The sequence below is a fragment of the Falco rusticolus genome, chromosome 19, assembly GCF_015220075.1.
Source record: "Falco rusticolus isolate bFalRus1 chromosome 19, bFalRus1.pri, whole genome shotgun sequence".
Lineage (NCBI taxonomy): Eukaryota > Metazoa > Chordata > Aves > Falconiformes > Falconidae > Falco > Falco rusticolus.
Window position 1 is genome coordinate 288,851 of NC_051205.1, and position 17,125 is coordinate 305,975.

The following is a 17,125-nucleotide window of genomic DNA, read 5'->3' on the forward strand; positions in this document are numbered from 1 at the left end:
GCTCAGCCCCGGCTCGGCCCCGCCCGCTTCCCCAAGCACACCCCCCTGCTGCTGGGGGGGGCAGGGGGGGCTCGTGGCTCTGCATTCACCCCCTGGACGCCTTAGTGACCCCACGCCCTTGGTGTCCCGGGGGTCTTGGTGCCACCTGCGCACCCCGGGGGTCCCTGTGTCCGTGGAGAGCCCCCTGCCCACCCTGGGGGTCTGCGTGCCTGCAGAGCTTCGGGGCTCGCAATACAGTGGGGGGGGGAAGCACAGGGTGCGCGGTGCCACTCCTCACTGTCCCCTCTGTCCCTCCTGCCAGCCCCCAGCCCCTGTCTCACTCGGAATTCCCCCGCGGGCACGGGATTGGCACCCCCAAACCCAGGCACATGCCCCAAATTCAAGACCCCGCACCCCAAGACGACCACCACCATCAGAAGGGGCGGGTGGTTTATTAAAAGCAAGTGCGGCGGGGGGCAGCAGGGCACTCAGCACCCCTGCAGCCCATCATCGCGCCTCGGGGCTGGCCAGGGTGCCATTGCTCTCCCAGGGAGTGTCGGGGTCCCCCCCTGCCGCCACCGCCGCCTCCTCCAGAGGCTGGTCCAGGCGACTGGGGATGGACCAGTAGAGATGGGCATCACGGCGGGCAGCCGCCGCCGCCAGCTGCCGGGCGCTGCAGGCCGGGGTGGGCACCGGCACGGTCTGGTGGAAGCCCCCGTAGTCCACCTCGTAGAAGCCCTCCTCCAGGCTCAGCAGCGGGGTGAAGCGGTGACCCCACAGCACCTCGTCCGCCAGGTATGAGCTCCGAGCCTGGCACGTCATCCCTGTGCCGGGCAGCTGTTGGGCACCCCCTGCCCAGCCCGGGGTCGGGGGTGCACAGGCAGGGTGCCCCCGGCAATGGGGAGGTGCAAGGTGCGCCCTGAGCCCGGCCGGGGAGGCTGTGCAGCACCCACTGCGAGGGGCACCCCCATCCTGGGACGCCTCAATGAGAGGCTGGGGCACTGGGGCTGCCACAGCCATCAGGGTCCCCTCGCGGGGCCAGGCTGGGCGAAGGCTCCCCCCTCCCCCATCCTGCAGTGGGGTTATTGGGGGGGGATGGACACCCATGTCCAGGCTGAACTTGGGGTTGAGGGTGGATTGGGGGGTCACCTCCCAGCCAGGACCAGGCAGGAACACACTGTGGGTCACAGGGGTGAGATGTCCCCATGCAGGTGAGATGTCCCCATGGAGGTGAAGTGTCCCCATGGAGGTATCCTCATGGAGATGAGGTGTCCCCACAGAAATGAGGTGTCCCCAAGTACCTCCCGCCCCCCACCCCTCAGCCGCTGGTGGCATCCCCATTACCTGTGGCCTCCACCATCCCCTCGAGGATGACGACAATCTCGAAATCGTCCTTCTCCAGCTGGTGCCGCGAGACGTCCCAGAAGGGGCTGCGCTCGTCAATCTCGTGGCTGATGATGAGGGGCGAGACGAGGAAGAGGCGGTCGTCGCCCGTCTCGAAGCCCACACTCAGGTCGGTCTGGTCCAGCGGGATGAACTCGCCCTCCTGCGTCTGCTTGGACTTGATGAGCTTGGCACGGATGGAGGCCTCCACAATGTGCGAGTCCCGCAGGTCGCCCACGCGGAACATCAGGCAAAGGCGGTCATCCCGCAGGGAGACCACGGCGTGGGAGGAGAAGACCAAGGTCTCGGCCCGTTTGTTGGGCTGGGAGATCTTCACGAACATGCAGCCCACCATGAAGGCATTGACCATGGAGCCCAGGATGGCCTGGAGCAGCAGCAGCACGATGCCCTCAGGACACTTGTCAGTGATGACACGGTGGCCATAGCCGATGGTGGTCTCTGTCTCAATGGAGAAGAGGAAAGCAGAGACGAAGCCGTTGAGGTTGTTGACGCAGGGAGTCCAGGCGTGGTCCTCCAAGTGGTCCAGGTCCCCCCGGCAGTAGGCAATGAACCACCAGATGAGGCCGAAGAAGAGCCAGGTGACGGCATAAGCAAGGATGAAGACGAGGAGGCTGAAGCGCCACTTGAGGTCCACCAGGGTGGTGAAGATGTCGGTGAGGTAGCGGTAGGTCTCCCGCACGTTCCCGTGCTGCACGTTGCACTTGCCGTCCTTCTCCACGTAACGCTGGCGTTTGCGGGCGCTGGCCCCCCACCGTCGAGGGGGCACCAGGGGGGGTTTTGCCTCCCCGGGGACCCCACAAAAGGCGGCGTTGTCCTGCGCCATCACCCCTCAGAGGCTGGGGGGGGAGGGAAGGGGTTAATGGTGCCACTTACTCCCCCCAGACTGGGGAGACTGGGAAGGGATGATGGCACCAGCTGTGGGGGGCCTGCCCAGATGCCCGGGTCCCCCCCGGGGCCCCAGTGAGAGCGTGGTGTAAACTGAGGCACAGGAGCACCCAGGAGCACACACCTGCACACGGATGCCTGCAGATGCACACGCGTGCAGTCACGTGTGCATGCAGCACCAGAGCACGCACACCTGGCGCACACGCATAAGCAGACATGCACACAAGCGCACAACCCCTGGGGACACGCACACGTCTGCATGCAGCATGTGCAGGCCCAGGTGTGTCCCCCGAGGGGCTCCATGCACGCTCCCGTGTCCCCAAGACAGGGTGTGCAACGACGCTGCGCACACGCACCAGGCCCCTGGTGGCACACGCATGCACACGGGCTGGGCTGCATGCACACACGCATGCACGCCTGCCAGGCCTCGCACACGCACACAGCTCCTCCTTGCACACGCACACATGCATACCCCTCCTCCTCCTCCACCTATGGCCTCCCCCCCCCAGCCTGGGGGGACCTTGCAGCACCCCACTGTGCCCCCCCCCATCCAGTGTGGGGCACCCCACTCCCACACGGGTTCGTGGGGATGGATCCCCCCCCAGCCTGGGGGCAGAACGTTGCCGGGGGGGGGGGGGGCGCATCCCCAGCGGTCTGTGCAGGGGGAGCCCCGTCCAGGCAGGCCGGGCCCCCGCGTGCCCCCAACACCCCCCACCCGCGGAGCGCGTGTGTGCGGCGGGCGGGGGGGGGGGGGATCCCGGTGCCACCCCCGCGTGCTGTGGCGGGGAGGGGAGCAGGGGCGATGGGAGGACAGCAGGCCCACCCCCCCCCAGGCTGTGTGCGTGCCCGTGTCCGTCCCCTGTCCCCTCCCCGCACTCACCGCTCGCCCCGCGGCCGCCGCTCCCGCCGGGCCGCGCAGCCCCGGTGCGCTGCGCGCATGGCGCAGGGCGAGCACAGCGCCGGTCCGGTCCGCTCCCGCCCGGCCCGGCCCGCTCCCGGATCAACCCCCCCGCACCCTTCCCCGTTCTTCCCCCCCCCTCGCGCTCCCGCCGTTCCCCGGCAACGGCTGCGCCCCGGGAGCGCGCGGCTAAAAATACCGACCAGCGCCCGCCCCCCCCCGGCCCCGCCCGCCCCCGGCCCCCGCCCCCCCCCCGGCCCCCCACGCGTGACCCCCCGCCCCGGGCGGGGACCCGGAAGGCGGCGGTGCGGTGCACACGCGTGTGGAAGCGCACACACCCCCACACGTACACACCAGCGTGTGAACACGTGTGTGCAGGGGCGCGGGGGGGGGCAGGTGCGCACACCTGTGCGCTGCGGGCTGGGGGGGGCACGCGTGACGTGGGGCGCAGTGGGGGGTGACACAGGGCACGGCGGGTGGGGGTGCACACGAGGTCCCACCCTCCCCGCCAGCCCAGAGCCCCCCTCACTAGCCCACGGTTCCCCATCACTAGCCCAGAGGCCCCCCCCTCACTAGCCCGGTGTCTCCGTAACGAGTCTAGGCCCCCGCCATCACTAGCCCCGGGTCCCCATCACTAGCCCCGTCCCCCTCCACTAGTCCAGGCCCCCCCCATCGCTAGCCTAGGACTCCCCATCAGTAGCCCAGGACCCCTCTTCACTAGCCCATGCCCTCCCATCGGTAGCCCAGAGCCTCCCTGCCCTGGCCAGGACCCCCATCACTAGCCCGGGCTCTGCGACACTAGCCACCCCCATCGCTGGCCAGGTCCTCCCCCGGTGCCTGAGGCCGCCTCCGGGAACCCCGCGCAGCCCTGCCCCCCCGGCCCCCCCGGGCGGACAAAGGCGCTTTGTGCCGCGGCCCCGGGGAACCGGCCCCGGCCCGGGAACAGCGGGGCCTTGTGCGGGGGGGGGGCACGGCCCACGCTCCCACGGCCCCGCACCCCGCACCCCGCACCCCGCGCTGCGCCCCATCGGTGGCAGCCCCGGGGCTGGCGCTGCCCCCACGGGGGTGCGGGGGGGTCACCGCGTGTGCGTGTCCGTGCACACGGGGCCCCTGTCACCCCACGCTCGCTCGCACACGGATGCTCCGGGGCGGGGAAGGGGGGTGCCGGGAGATGCCCGGGGACCACCCAGGTGGGTGCTGCTGGGACGGGGCGGGGGACTCTGCCCGATGCCGGTGGCTGCGGGCGGGGTCCCCGCGCCCTCCCCCCCCCCCCCCCCCCCCCCGTGGCCGGTAACGTGACCCGGTGCGGGCCGGCTCGTTTTCCACCCCATTAACCCCCGTCCCGCCCCCGGCGGCTCCTCCCCGCCCCGGGCCCCCTCCCCGGCCCCGCCAATCGGTGCCAGCCGGGCCCCGGCGAGGCGGCCCGGGCCGGGGGGGTGGGGGGGCGGGGGGGGGGCAGGCGGGGGGGCCCGTCCCGTCCCGCCGCTGCCGGCCCCGCCGAGCCATAAAGCCCATGGGGAGCCGGCGGCGGCCGGGCTGAGCGAGGCCGGGACCCCGGGTGCCCTGGGGCCCTCCCCGAGCAAGGTAAGGGCGGCCGGGGGGGGGTGTCCCGGGGGTCCCCTGTTTCCCTCCGTGGTGCCCCGAGGGCTGCGAGCACCTGCCGGCACTGCTGGACCTGCATTGTTCCCCGGGTCCCCGCAGTCCCCAGTACCAGGACCCTGTAACCCCACATGTGTGCAGCCCCACGTCCCTATAGAACTGTGTCCCCCGCAGCCCCACGTCCCTGTGTCCCGTATCGCTCTGCATCCCTGTGTCCCCATCATCTCCCTGCATCCCCTATAGCCCCGTGCCCCTGTGTCCCATGTTCCCATAGTCCCAGGTACACCCCAGCCCTGCATCTCATGTCCCCATGTCCCCATAGCCCCATGTCCCTGTATCCCCATATCATGACATCCCTGTGTCCCCATGTATCCCATGCCCCTGTGTCCCCATTCTGCACGTTCCCAAGTCCCCATATCCCTGTATCTCCATGTCCCCAAGTCCCGATGTCACGTATTCCCATGTCCCTGCTCCCTGTGGGTGTCCCCCTTCTCTCCCCTGGGACCCGCAGGGACAGTGGATGAAGGGGCACTGCAGCCCCCAGCTGTGCTCACCCCACTTTCCCCTGCCAGGTATCTCCAGGGCCACCTGTCCCTGAGCCCTGAGATGTCCCCACAGCCCAGGGTATGAGGCCTGAGGCCCCGGGGGTGGCCCCTTCCCCACCCCAGGATGTCACCCCCAAATAGCCGCCCCCCCCCCCCCGACACCTCCTTCTTCCTGGGTCCCCTCACCGGTGTAACGATGCTGGGTGGTCTCAGTCTGGCGCTGGGGATGTTCAGCTCCCCCCAGCCCCTCCGTGGGCTCGGGTCCACAGGGACAGGGTGTTTGAAGGGCGTTGGGGGGGAGGGGGCTGGAGCATCCCCCTCCCCAGGCCCCTGTGGTGGGCAAGGGGCACCTCCAGGCTCTGGGTTAGTGACCCTGGCTGGGCTGTGGGTTAACCAGGCTGTGGATTAACTGGACTGCAGGTGAACCAGGCTGTGGATTAACTGGGCTGTGGGTGAACCAGGCTGTGGGTTAACTGGGCTGTGGGTGAGCCAGGCTGTGGGTTTAACTGGGCTGTGGGTTATCACACTGGATTAGCTGGGATGTGGATTAGTGGAGCCACAGATGAGCCACGCTGGATTAGCTGGGCTGTGGGTTAGCTGGTTTGGATTAGCTGGGCTGGATTAGCTGGGCTGTGGGTTAGTTGGGCTGGATTAGCCATGCTGGTATAGCTGGGCCGTGGGTTACCCGGGGTGCAGGTTATCCTGGTTGCAAGGTAACCTGCCTGTGGATTAGCCCAGCTGTGGGTTGACCAGGCTGTGGGATAACCAGTGGGGGTTAACTGGGCTGGGGGTGAGACGGGCTGTGGGCTGCCTGGGCTGGCAGGTTACCAAGGCACAGGGTTAGCCGGGCCGGGGTTAACTGGGCTAGGGTTTACCGGGATTACCGGCGCTGCAGTTACCGGGGCTGGTGCAGTGGATGGCTTCTTCGATGGCTACCGAGGGCTGCGCCATGCCGGCGCCAGCCGCCCCCCGGGGAGCTGAGTGGCTGTGGGGACGCCCCGCCGCCACCTCCAGCCCCCCTGATCTGCCCCATGGCTGCGGGGGTCCCGTGGGAGCCCCACGCCCATGGACCCGTCGGGCGTGCTGGGGGGGCAGCTCGAAAAACGGGTAAAAGGGGCTTTTTTTGCCCCAGTTTGCGAGCTCCGCTGATGGCTGCCAAGGGCTGGGCAGCACTGGGTGTGAGGGGGGTGGGGAATCAAAACCCATCATTTTGGCATCCCCCCAATCTGTGGGGAGGGATGGGGGTCCTCATCACCTCGATGGCCAGGGCGGGGGCTGTGGCTCATGCCTCCTCCAGCGTTTCCCGGGTGTGGGTGGCAGCGTGAAGGGTGCGGGGACGGTCATCCCCCGGAGGGCCCCCCACCAGCCCCCAGTTTGGGCTCAGACTGGTCCAGCCTCCATAGCAGGGTGCAGGGGAGGATGCGGGGGGGTCCGCTGGGCAAGGAGGGGGTGGCAGGGGGGATCCAGGCATCCGGGGCCCAGTGGCCGCCGGTGCAGCAGGGTGGGTGGCAGGGGGCCCCCCGGGACCCCCACCGGGGGCCGTGCTGGCTGCGGGGCACGCAGGGCCCTGCATGCTAACGAAGGGCTTCGTCAAAGCGCCTTTGTGCCCCGCCAGCTCCATTGAGGCCTCTGCTCCGGGGCTCACAATGGCCCCACTGTCCCCGTCCCCCCCCCACCCCCCCGCCAGCCCTGCGCCGCCGCCCCACACCCCCAGCCCCACGGGACCTGCCCCACGCCACGGCCCCCCATTGCCCCGACCCCACTGTGAGGATGGGGTGCCATCTCCCCCATTCCCGGTGGCCACCAGTACCATGGAGCCCAGCGCCCCAGTTTTGGGATGTGTGGGGGGGATGCTGCTGGCAGGAAGCCCGGTCATGGCTGGCACCGTGCGGGCACAGGAATGGTGCCAGGGCTGGCGGTGCCAGCAGGACATGGCGAGGGGGGGACGTCCCCCCGTGTCCCCCCCATCCCACACCGGACCCCCCAGGCAGGGCTGGACCCCTGCGTTCAGCCCCAGCGCTGAGCATCCCCGGGGGGAAACCGAGGCACGGGGGCGAGGGGGGTTAATGGGTAACCGGCCCGGCTGTGGCGGCAGCAGCTCTGCCCGCGGGCACCGTCCCTGAGCCGGGAACAAGCGCCGGCTTGTCACAACCCGTGTCCCAGCACGGGAACCTGGCCGGGGGGCACAGGGGCACGCGGCCACTGACGGGGGCTTTATGGGATGCAGTGACCCCAAGGAGGGGCGCGAGGTCCCTGAAGAGGGGGGTCAGGACCCCCCAGAAGTGGTGCAAGGGACCCTGGCATGCACAGAGACTCCCAAAGTGGGGTGTGGGGACCCCGGGGGGGTGAAGAGACCCCCAAAGATGGATGGAGGGACCCTGGGGGTGGAAAACCCCCACAGAGGGGTGCCCGGACCCCAGGGAGGGTGCAGGGACCCCAGGGAGGTGGGCAAAGGGACCCCAGAGGAGCAGAAGGACTTTGGGGGGTGCAGCGACCCCAAGGGGCTGAAGGAACCACTGTGCCCCTGGGGATGTGCCAGTCCCCGTCACTGCCTGGCATAGGCAGAGGTCTGGGGACGTGGTGGCTCTGGGGACACACAGAGGCTCTGGGGGCCTCCAGCAGCTCCAAGAACACGCAGTGTCTGTGGGGATATGGTGGCTCTGGGGACACATGGTTGCTCTGGAGACCCCCAGCAGCTCAGCTGACATGGGACAGGTCTGTGACCTTGGCGTTCCCGGTGTCACCGTCCCCTCTGCAGTGCCTTTCACCACGAGGGCACACAGCGCAGGTGGGACAGTGGCAGTGCCACCTGTATCCCCTGGCTTTGGCGAGCAGAGGGACACCAGGCTCCAAGGAGACCCCCCATGGTGCCACCGTGTCCCCGGTGTCCCCGGCACGCTGCCCTGCCGCATCCGTGGCGGAAACCATGGCAAGGCCAAACGCTGGCGTGGGCTGAAAGGCCCTTTCAGTGCCGGCGGCGGTGGCCGGGGCTGGCAGGGGCTGGGGACAGGGACGGGGACGGAAACGCGCCTGGCGCTGCCACCAGCCGTTTGTCCCTGTCACCTCCCATTCATCCTCCTTCCTCTTCCTCCCGCCTGGCCAGGGCGCCTGGGTCCCCTCCCCGGGACGGGACAGGGGGCGCGGGAGGAGCTGCCAGGGGACAGAGGGGACAAGTTCGCAGAGGGACGAACACGCAGACGGAGGACGGACAGGTGGGTGGGTGGGTGGGTGCACGGATGGATGGATGGACGGACAGCCAGCCAGCTGTGTGGATGTGCCTCTGCAGGGATGGGGGACAGGTGGGTGAGAGCTTGCATGGGTGGCAGGATGGCCAGAGGGACGGCTGGACAGACAGACACACGCAGGGGTGGACAGGCAGGTGCATGGATCCGTGTACGCGGGTGGATAAAGGGATCAGCGGGTGGATGGACAGACAGCTGGGGAGGAGCGATGGGCAGGCAGGTGGGTTGAGTCTGGAGGGATGGGTGCGTGGATGGACAGTGGGAGGGGTGAGACGATGGTCTGTGGTGAGGCGGGAGGACAGACGGACAGACAGGGGGGTGGGCGGGTTAATCAGTAGGGGACAGAGAGGGACAGACAACCAGATGGCTGGTGGAAGGCTGGACAGACGGACGGATGGAGGCTGCAGGAGAGGTGGGAGCATTAGCAGCCCCTGCCACTACTGAAGTGCCACCAGTCCGTCAGGTCACCTTGGGTCCCCTACATGCCCCATGTCCCTGCACTGCCTGGGGACAGTGTGTGGGGGCTCTGTGTGAGCCCCCCCAGTGCCCCTGTGACGTGAGATGAATCCTCCCGGCCTCGGCCCCTGCCTGCTGCCATGGTGGGAGGCAGCACGGCTGGTGGGAGCCCTGGGGAGGGGTGGAAGGGGGGGTTCCTCCCAGTGCTCCCACCCACCCACACTCCAGTGCACCCACACACCTATCCGTATCCCCCGTGTCCTTCCTCTCCACTGGCCTCAGCTCCGTCCCACCTGCCCAACGAGCTAACGCCGTCCTCGCCCCCGTCCATCCTGTCCCTCCACCCATCCCTCAGGTACAGCCGCCCATCCTTCTGCACACACCATCCATCCATCCATCCTCTCCATCCGCCCATCCTCTCCATCCATCCTGTCTTCTCCGTCTTCCCACCCATCCATCCTCTCCATCCCTCTTCTTCATCCATGTTCCTACCCATCCCTCCTCTCAATCCATCCCTCCATCCTCTCCACCCATCTCCCCACCCATCCCTCCTCTACACCCACGCCTCCCTCCCTCCACCCACTGACTCACGACCCCCCATCACCTCTCCCAGATGACATCTGCCACCAAGGTGTACTACAGCCAGACCACGCAGACCGACAGCCGCCCGCTCATCGGCTCGGGGCTGCGCCGGCGCCGGGTGATGACCAAGGATGGCCGCAGCAATGTGCGGATGGAGCACATCGCCGACAAGCGCTTCCTGTACCTCAAGGACCTGTGGACCACCTTCATCGACATGCAGTGGCGGTACAAGCTGGTCCTCTTCTCCGCCACCTTTGCCGGCACCTGGTTCGCCTTTGGTGTCATCTGGTACCTGGTGGCTGTGGTCCACGGGGACCTGCTGGAGTTCGACCCACCGGCCAACCACACACCGTGCGTCATGCAGGTGCACACCCTCACCGGCGCCTTCCTCTTCTCCCTGGAGTCCCAGACCACCATTGGCTATGGCTTCCGCTACATCAGCGAGGAGTGTCCCCTCGCCATCGTCCTGCTCATCACCCAGCTGGTCCTCACCACCATCATGGAGATCTTCATCACTGGCACCTTCCTGGCCAAGATCGCCCGGCCCAAGAAACGCGCTGAGACCATCAAGTTCAGCCAGAATGCGGTGGTGGCCCAACACAATGGCAAGACCTGCCTGATGATCCGCGTGGCCAACATGCGCAAGAGCCTCCTCATTGGCTGCCAGGTGACGGGCAAGCTCCTGCAGACCCATCTCACCAAGGAGGGCGAGAGCGTCCGCCTCAACCAGGTCAACGTGGACTTTCAGGTGGACACCTCCTCCGACAGCCCCTTCCTCATCCTGCCCCTCACCTTCTACCACGTGGTGGATGACGCCAGCCCCTTCCGGGACATGGCCCTACGGACGGGTGAAGGCGACTTTGAGCTGGTGGTCATCCTCAGTGGCACGGTGGAGTCCACCAGCGCCACGTGCCAGGTCCGCACCTCCTACCTGCCCGAGGAGATCCTCTGGGGCTACGAGTTCACCCCGGCCATCTCCCTCTCAGCCAGCGGCAAGTACGTGGCCGACTTCAGCCTCTTCGACCAGGTGGTGAAGGTGACGGCGCCCTGTTGTCTCCACGAGACCGTCCGGTTTGGGGACCCCGAGAAGGTGAAGCTGGAGGAGTCGCTGCGGGAGGCAGCGGAGCGGGAGCGGGAGGGAGCACCCCTGAGTGTCCGCATCAGCAATGTTTGAGTGCCCACCAGCATGCCGCCAGCACCACCAGAGGTGCCACCAGGGCCCAGGGGTGCCACCAGCCCCGGAGGTGCCACCCACCCTGGAGGTGCTACCGGCTCTTCCCCCATCCCATCCTCCTGGGCCATTTTCCTCGTGGCACGGGGCAGCTCCCTCGGGGAGCCCTGTGGGTGCTTGCCCACCCGCAGGTGGCTGTCTGTCCCCCCAGCCGCCCACCTGGGGACAGGGCTGTCCTTGTGCCCCCTCACCTCATGCTCTAACACCAGCCAGAGACCCCCAGCCCCGCTGCAGGACACAATCCTGCCTGGAGATGCTGTCCTAGGGGGGCCACGGCCACCCCCAGCCCCCACTTCTCGCCAGCCGGGAGCTGTCCCGCTGCCCGATCCCACCCTGGTGGGCTGGAGCCGAGACCCGAGCCGCTCACTGCACACTTGGGCTGGGGAGCGGGAGGCTCTGACCTCGGGGGACCTCTCCCCTTGCTCATGGGACCCCCCCATCCCTGGGAAGGCTCAGGCCAGGGATGCCAACCCCCTCCCCAGCCATCCGCCCCTGGCACCCTCCCCCCAGCACCCAAACCACCGGGGGCCACGGGGGCACCCCCATGTCCAGGGTCACCGCACACTCAACAAGGGAAACTGAGGCAGGAGAAGCCCCCCCACCCCCCTGTCCTCCACACCCCCCACCCCCCAGAGCCAGGCCCTCCTCCCTGCGCTGACCCCCTGCTCCAGCCCGTGGCGGGGGGGGGGGGGGGGGGGGGGGGGTCGCACCGGGGCGTCACCGATAATCGGACACGGCTGCGGTGCTGCGTCCCCCCGGGCCGGGCATCCCCCCAGCCCCACTCGAGCCCGTCGCTGCTGCTAACATAGAGCTCTGCTATTAACGCGCGGCCCCGGCTGCCCCCCCTCACCGTGCTGAGGCCAGGTGATACATACACATACATATATATATATATATAGTGCGACTAATCTATATATATATAACGGGGAAGGAAGGTTCCCCCCCCTGGAAAGACTGGCTCGCTGAAGTCCCGCTGTCGCCACGGCGCTGCGGGGTCTCATCCTCAATTTGGGGGGAGAAAAGGCGAAGCAGTTACTAAATAAAGGTTACGTTGATGGTGGGGAAGGGCTCTGCTGCCTGCGCCAGCGCCGCGGGGGCTCTGTGTCACCCCAGGGTCCCCCTCAGCCCCCAGCAGCAGGTGGGGGGGGGGGGCAGAGCCGTCCCCAGCCTGTGCTCCCCCCCAGCAAAGGGCACCAGGTGCTTGGTACAAAGACACAGGTTTATTTCCAGCAGCAACTACCCGCAGCCGTCACCCGCGGGCTCAGTCCGGTCCCCCCCCCCACCCCCATACTGGGCGGCAACTGGGACCACTGGGCAGCTGGGGTTGGCACTGGGGGAGATGTGCTCCCACCCCCCGGAACGGCCAGGGGGTGTAGGGTTATACCAGCCCCCATTGCAAACCTGTCCCCTCTGAGGACGTGGCTGAGAAACCCCCCCCAGGGACACGGTGACATCCCCAAAGGGCAGCAGTCCCTCTGTGGGGGCACAGCCAGGACCCGGGTCCTGCTGGGGAGGGGACAGGAGCCTGACCCCCCCCCCCAAAACATCTGAAGTGACTGCAAAGGCACTGGGTGATACTTAAAAAACAACAACAACAAAAAAAGTTAAAAATCACGGTGTAGCTACAGTAATTGGGGAACATTTACAAGAGCTGGCGGCGCGGGAGCCTCACACCAGGAAGGAGGATGTCTGCTTGAATTCTCCCTGTGGGGAGAAGGGGGACATTAATGGTGGTGGGTGCAATGAGGGCCACAAGCGGGGAGCAGCTGGCTGGCTGTGCCACTGTCCCCAGGGAGGTCACAGTCCCCAAGGAGCCTGGCTTGCTCCAAGCAGGACAGGGACAAAGGATGCTGGGGACAGGGGTGGCACCTGCCAAGCCATGGGGGCACTGGGGTCTCCGTTCACCCCCTTTGGGCACCCAGCTTTGCACACCCTGCTGGGAGGTGACACAGCCTGGTGGCACTGTCACCACCCACCCGTCCCACCCCGTACTCACTTCGCTGCGGTGCGAGGGCTGGCTGTAAATCACCTTCTTGCCGGCGGTGCTGCGGAAGGCAAGGGTGGTAGATGTCACACTGCCCAGAGTCCCCCTCGTCCCCACCCCGGGCACCCGGTGACACCGCAGGCACCTTCCCAGCCCGCGGGCAGGGGCTGGTGGAGGGAGAGACCACCCGTCCCCGCTGGCAGAGGAAGAAGAGGCAGCCGGAAGGGAGGCAGCAGCATTACAGCTTCACTTACTCTTTTCTCTCTGAAATAAAACAGAACAGGGGGCTTAGGGAGGGGCGGGGGGCACCGGGGCGAGCGGCTCCAGGCGGCTGGCACGGTACTCACTGAAGAAGCCGCGGCTGTAGGCAAACCAGATGCCGAAGGCCACGAGCGCCAGCACCATCAGCAGCACCACGACTGCAGCCACGATGCCGCCCACGTTGACTTCACCTGGAAAGAGGGACCAGGACGCTGGAGGGTGGCCGACGCCGGCACGGAAATCCCCAGCTTGGATCCCGCAGAAATCCCAGCGTGAAAGAGGCCGGAGCGAGCCCCCAGCCCAGCCTCCGCTCCAAGTGGGGCCGCAGCAAAGCTGGATCTGGTTCAGAGGGGGATCGGGCTGCCTGGTCGAGTTTTACGCACCCCAAGGGCGGCTTTCCCCCTTCCCACCCCCCAGCATCGCTCCGAGGGCTTCTTTAACCCCGGGCTGTTGGAGACTACAGCAGTATCATTAACGTCACAGCTAATTAATGTCTTCGAACCTGGAAGGGCAGCATCGCCCTGCACTGGCACCCCCCAGAGCATGACCTGTGCCAGAAGCAGCCCAAGCGGAGCTTGAAAAAGCCCCACACTGGGGCCAGATGGGGGGACACCCGTGGCACCGGTCTCTGCTGCTGTTCCTTACTGGCTTCCATGTGGACAACGGCCGATTTCTGCGGGGATCCCACGTTGTTCGTTGCCTCACAGTAGTAGTCGCCGGTATCGAAGCCACTGAGAGGCTCAAAGATCTAGATGGTAGCAGAGAGATGAGTGAGGGGGGGGGGGAAGGCTGGGGGTCCCCACATCTGAAGCACCCGGCACTCACCAGCTCCCCCGTGGCGGGGTCCAGGGTATAGGAGGAGTTCCTGAAGGTCGGGCTGGTTTTGGGGTTGGGAGGCATCAGCATGCTGTCCTTGTACCAGCGGAAGGTGGGGGGCGGCGAGCCATCCGTCTCGGTACAGCGCAGCACGGCCTTGCTGCCGATGGTGGCCGAGGTGGGGACATGGGCCACCGGCTTGGCAGGCGGCACTGCAGGAGAGCATGGCGTCAGGGCACGGCACAGCGGTGCCAGCATCCTCCCCGTGGCTGGCTGTCCCCACGTGATGGCAGGGACAAGGATGGGCTCAGCTACGGGGACGAGAAACGGGTCCTGGGGCAGCCGAGCCACACGGGGGCCAGGGAGGGCAGGGGGCTCAGGGGGCGGCCGCACCTTGGACGATGAGGTTCACCTCCGACTTGGCGATCTGGTTGCCGCTCCCCACCACCTCGCAGATGTACTTCCCTGTGTCCTCCCGTGTCACCGTGCTGAAGTGGATGACGTTGGGCGAGAACTGGACCCGGTTCTTGTACGAGTCTGCCAAGAAAGCGGAGACAGGGCTGGGAACCGGCCCCGACAGACGGACCGATGGGTGGGATGCCCCACACCGGGGGGTCCCCGGGGACATACCTGTCAGCTCCCCCCCATAGTAGAAAAGCACCAGCGAGGAGCCCTTCTGGAACTTCCACTCGATGCGGGGGTTGCTCAAGCCGAACCGATACGCTGAGCAGGGGATGTCAGCAGCTGCCGGGGGAGAGCGGCACTGTGGGTGCATGCCAGCGCGCTGGAGCAGCAGCACGCTTGCATCCCACCGTGGGCGGCAATCCGGGAAGCCCCAAACCCTCCCTGGTCCAGCCCCACACGGGAAATCCACCCCCAGCCTCAGGTGTTGTGCTCCCCAGGAGGCTGGGGACCCCGGGGTGAAGCCCATTTGCAGTGCTGAGGTGCCAGGGGCCGCAGCTTGGCCATGGCCCACTGGTATATCGGGGCAGGGGGGACCGTCAGCGAGCTGGGGGGTGCTGGGGCCGGAGCTGGGCACTCACGCTTATGTTCAGGCACTTCTCTGTTCTCAGAGGTGACCTGGGCTCCGACCAGGGACACTGCAGGGGGGAAAGGACACCATTAAGAAATCCAGAGGGGCCCCAGCGATGGCATAGAAGGAAGCAGGGGAAGCTGTGGCTGGGTCAGGGAGGTCACCAGGAGCCCCAAGGCAGCGGTGACGTTCCCCTGGCAGGGGTGATGGCATGTTGTGCTGTGCTGCCCAGCATGTCACGGCCCTGGGAGCCGGAAAATCTTGTCCTGCCTGCTCCTGGTGCTGCTTGTGCTGTCACGTCACCTCCTGCCCTGCCCGGTTTCTGCCTGGTTTCGCAGGAAACTGGCCAGGACGTTTCGCAACTCCCTGCCCTCTGCGCACACACACAGAGACACCCCCGCTTCTCCGCACATGCCCCGTCACAGCCCACACACGCGTGTCTCCTGCCCTTCCCGGCAGCTGTCACCACTGCCAGGCCATGGCAGTGGCAGCACGGGCTGGTGCTGTTGGTCCTCAAGGCCGCTCAAAGCCGGCGCTTCCCAGCCTGGCCACCCCGGCTCCCAGTTCTGGGCCTGGGGAAGGCAGTGACGCCGGCCGGTGAGTCACGTCACGGGGGAAGGCGACCGGGAAGTGGCACGGCCTTGTCCCCAACCCACCTGCACCTTTGCACCGCAAACCGCTGCCAAGCGAAACCTGGGTGGGTAGGGGCAGAAATAGCGATTTTGGAGGGAAAATGGTGGGGGAACGGGGCATCTGGTGTCCGCAGGCAAAGAGCGCTTCCCAGCGCGGGGCCTGGCACCACTCCTGATGGCCGGTGCAGTGGCACAGCGCTAGCTGGGAATGCCATCGGACCCCCACACAGCCGTGCCACGGGACCACACCACAGCGCAGCAAGGAGGGGAAAAGGATCTGGGGGTTGTCTGGGCGGATTTGGGGCAGAAACAGCGGAAAGGTGCCATCCCAGCAGCTTCGTGAGATCATCGTGGGGGTGCTGGGGGGAGCCGGACAGGCTGCCGGGGTGGGTGCTGCCACCAGGACACAGGCGCTGCCAGCTCCAGGTCCGAATCAGCTGGGATGGGGTTAACCCCAGCCCACTCCAGGATTGTTCCAGCACAATGGAGGGACGTCAGGGCCGACAGGAAGGCCACCACCAGCCCAGCCCGTGAGCCTACGATGATGAACCCTGTAACTTCGGCCGTCGGTGACCCCGGCTGCTCCTTAACCTGGGGCGGGGGGCATGTCCCGATGCCTGCCCTGTGGGGAGTGGGACCGGGACACCCCACCACCGCCGGCGGGGGTTCACCGGAGCCCGTGACACAAAGAAAGCCGTCAGCCCTCGGCCGGGATGTTTTCCCACAGCGGGTTTCCGGGAAGCGGCTGCATCCGTACCCCTGGCCCCGCCGAGCCGCCGGTACCCTGAAGCCCCCCCCCCTCCCAAATTACCAGGTGTCGGGGACAAGCGATGATGGGTCGGTGGGAACAGAGGTGCCAGGATGGAGTCGGTGACACCAGCACAGCTCTTGCCCCATGTCTGGCCAAAAGCAGGGGCCAGCTCCTGCCCGCCCATCGGGCTCAACCGGGCGTCACGGCCACGGGGGCCTTTGGGGGGTCTCGGGGCCGGCGACCCCTCCCCGGTGGGGTGACCCGGGTGGTGAAAAACTTGTGCACCCATAAAATCAACCACGAACCGTAAATAACGGGGCAGCGGCGGCTCCGGGCTCTAACGGCCCCCCCGCCGCTCCGGGGCCAGAGGTCCCGCGGGAGGCGGGCGGGCACGGCCGTGTTATTAATAGCCCGTTATCGCGGTGTACGGCGGCACCGGGGCCCCTCCGTGACCTGCTCCCCGCCCGGGAACAAAGCGGGACACACGGCGCTGGCTCCGGGGCTACCACCGCCCGGTACCGGGACCCTTTCCAGGCAGCCCACCGCCGTCTCCGGACACCGACCCGCGGCCCCCCGGTACCGGTACCGCAACCGCCCCGGCGCCCCCAGAGCGACCCGCGGCCCCCCGGTACCGCCACTGCCCCGTTGTCCAGGCACCTCGTGGCCGCCCGCCCCCCCCGGGCACTCACCGGCCGCCGCACCGAGCACCAGCAGGACCGGGGCCCGGGGCCCGGGGCCGTCCCGCCGCGCCGCTCCCGCCATGACCGCCACCGCCGCCGCACTGCGCGCCCCGCCCGGCCCAGGTGTGGCCCCGCCCCGCCCAGGTG

The 17,125-nt window shown here is 67.6% G+C and overlaps 3 protein-coding genes across 4 annotated transcripts; 1 reads left to right on the forward strand and 2 right to left on the reverse strand.

Moving 5' to 3' along the window:
- Nucleotides 1-423: 423 nt before the first annotated feature.
- On the reverse strand, nucleotides 424-6,618 carry KCNJ9 (potassium inwardly rectifying channel subfamily J member 9). 2 transcript variants are annotated; one of them, XM_037411864.1, is made up of 3 exons: nucleotides 5,497-6,618; nucleotides 1,324-2,219; nucleotides 424-803 (listed from the first exon to the last, which is right to left on the reverse strand). In XM_037411864.1, the coding sequence occupies exons 2-3, from the start codon at nucleotides 2,204-2,206 to the stop codon at nucleotides 487-489; spliced, it is 1,200 nt and encodes a 399-aa protein (XP_037267761.1). In that variant the 5' UTR covers nucleotides 2,207-2,219; nucleotides 5,497-6,618; the 3' UTR covers nucleotides 424-486. The 2 variants fall into 2 exon arrangements, with proteins under 2 accessions (XP_037267761.1, XP_037267760.1); XM_037411863.1 differs by lacking the exon at nucleotides 5,497-6,618 and adding an exon at nucleotides 3,149-3,290.
- On the forward strand, nucleotides 4,624-12,359 carry KCNJ10 (potassium inwardly rectifying channel subfamily J member 10). The gene is made up of 2 exons (XM_037411872.1): nucleotides 4,624-4,750; nucleotides 9,622-12,359. Exon 2 carries the CDS (start codon nucleotides 9,622-9,624, stop codon nucleotides 10,762-10,764), a length of 1,143 nt encoding a protein of 380 aa, XP_037267769.1. The 5' UTR covers nucleotides 4,624-4,750; the 3' UTR covers nucleotides 10,765-12,359.
- A 61-nt stretch (nucleotides 12,360-12,420) lies between these two features.
- Nucleotides 12,421-17,110, reverse strand: F11R (F11 receptor). Its single transcript, XM_037411893.1, has 10 exons — nucleotides 16,988-17,110; nucleotides 14,926-14,982; nucleotides 14,513-14,626; nucleotides 14,276-14,419; nucleotides 13,892-14,094; nucleotides 13,712-13,814; nucleotides 13,153-13,257; nucleotides 13,060-13,069; nucleotides 12,818-12,866; nucleotides 12,421-12,525 (listed from the first exon to the last, which is right to left on the reverse strand). The coding sequence occupies exons 1-10, from the start codon at nucleotides 17,058-17,060 to the stop codon at nucleotides 12,490-12,492; spliced, it is 894 nt and encodes a 297-aa protein (XP_037267790.1). The 5' UTR covers nucleotides 17,061-17,110; the 3' UTR covers nucleotides 12,421-12,489.
- Nucleotides 17,111-17,125: the final 15 nt, after the last annotated feature.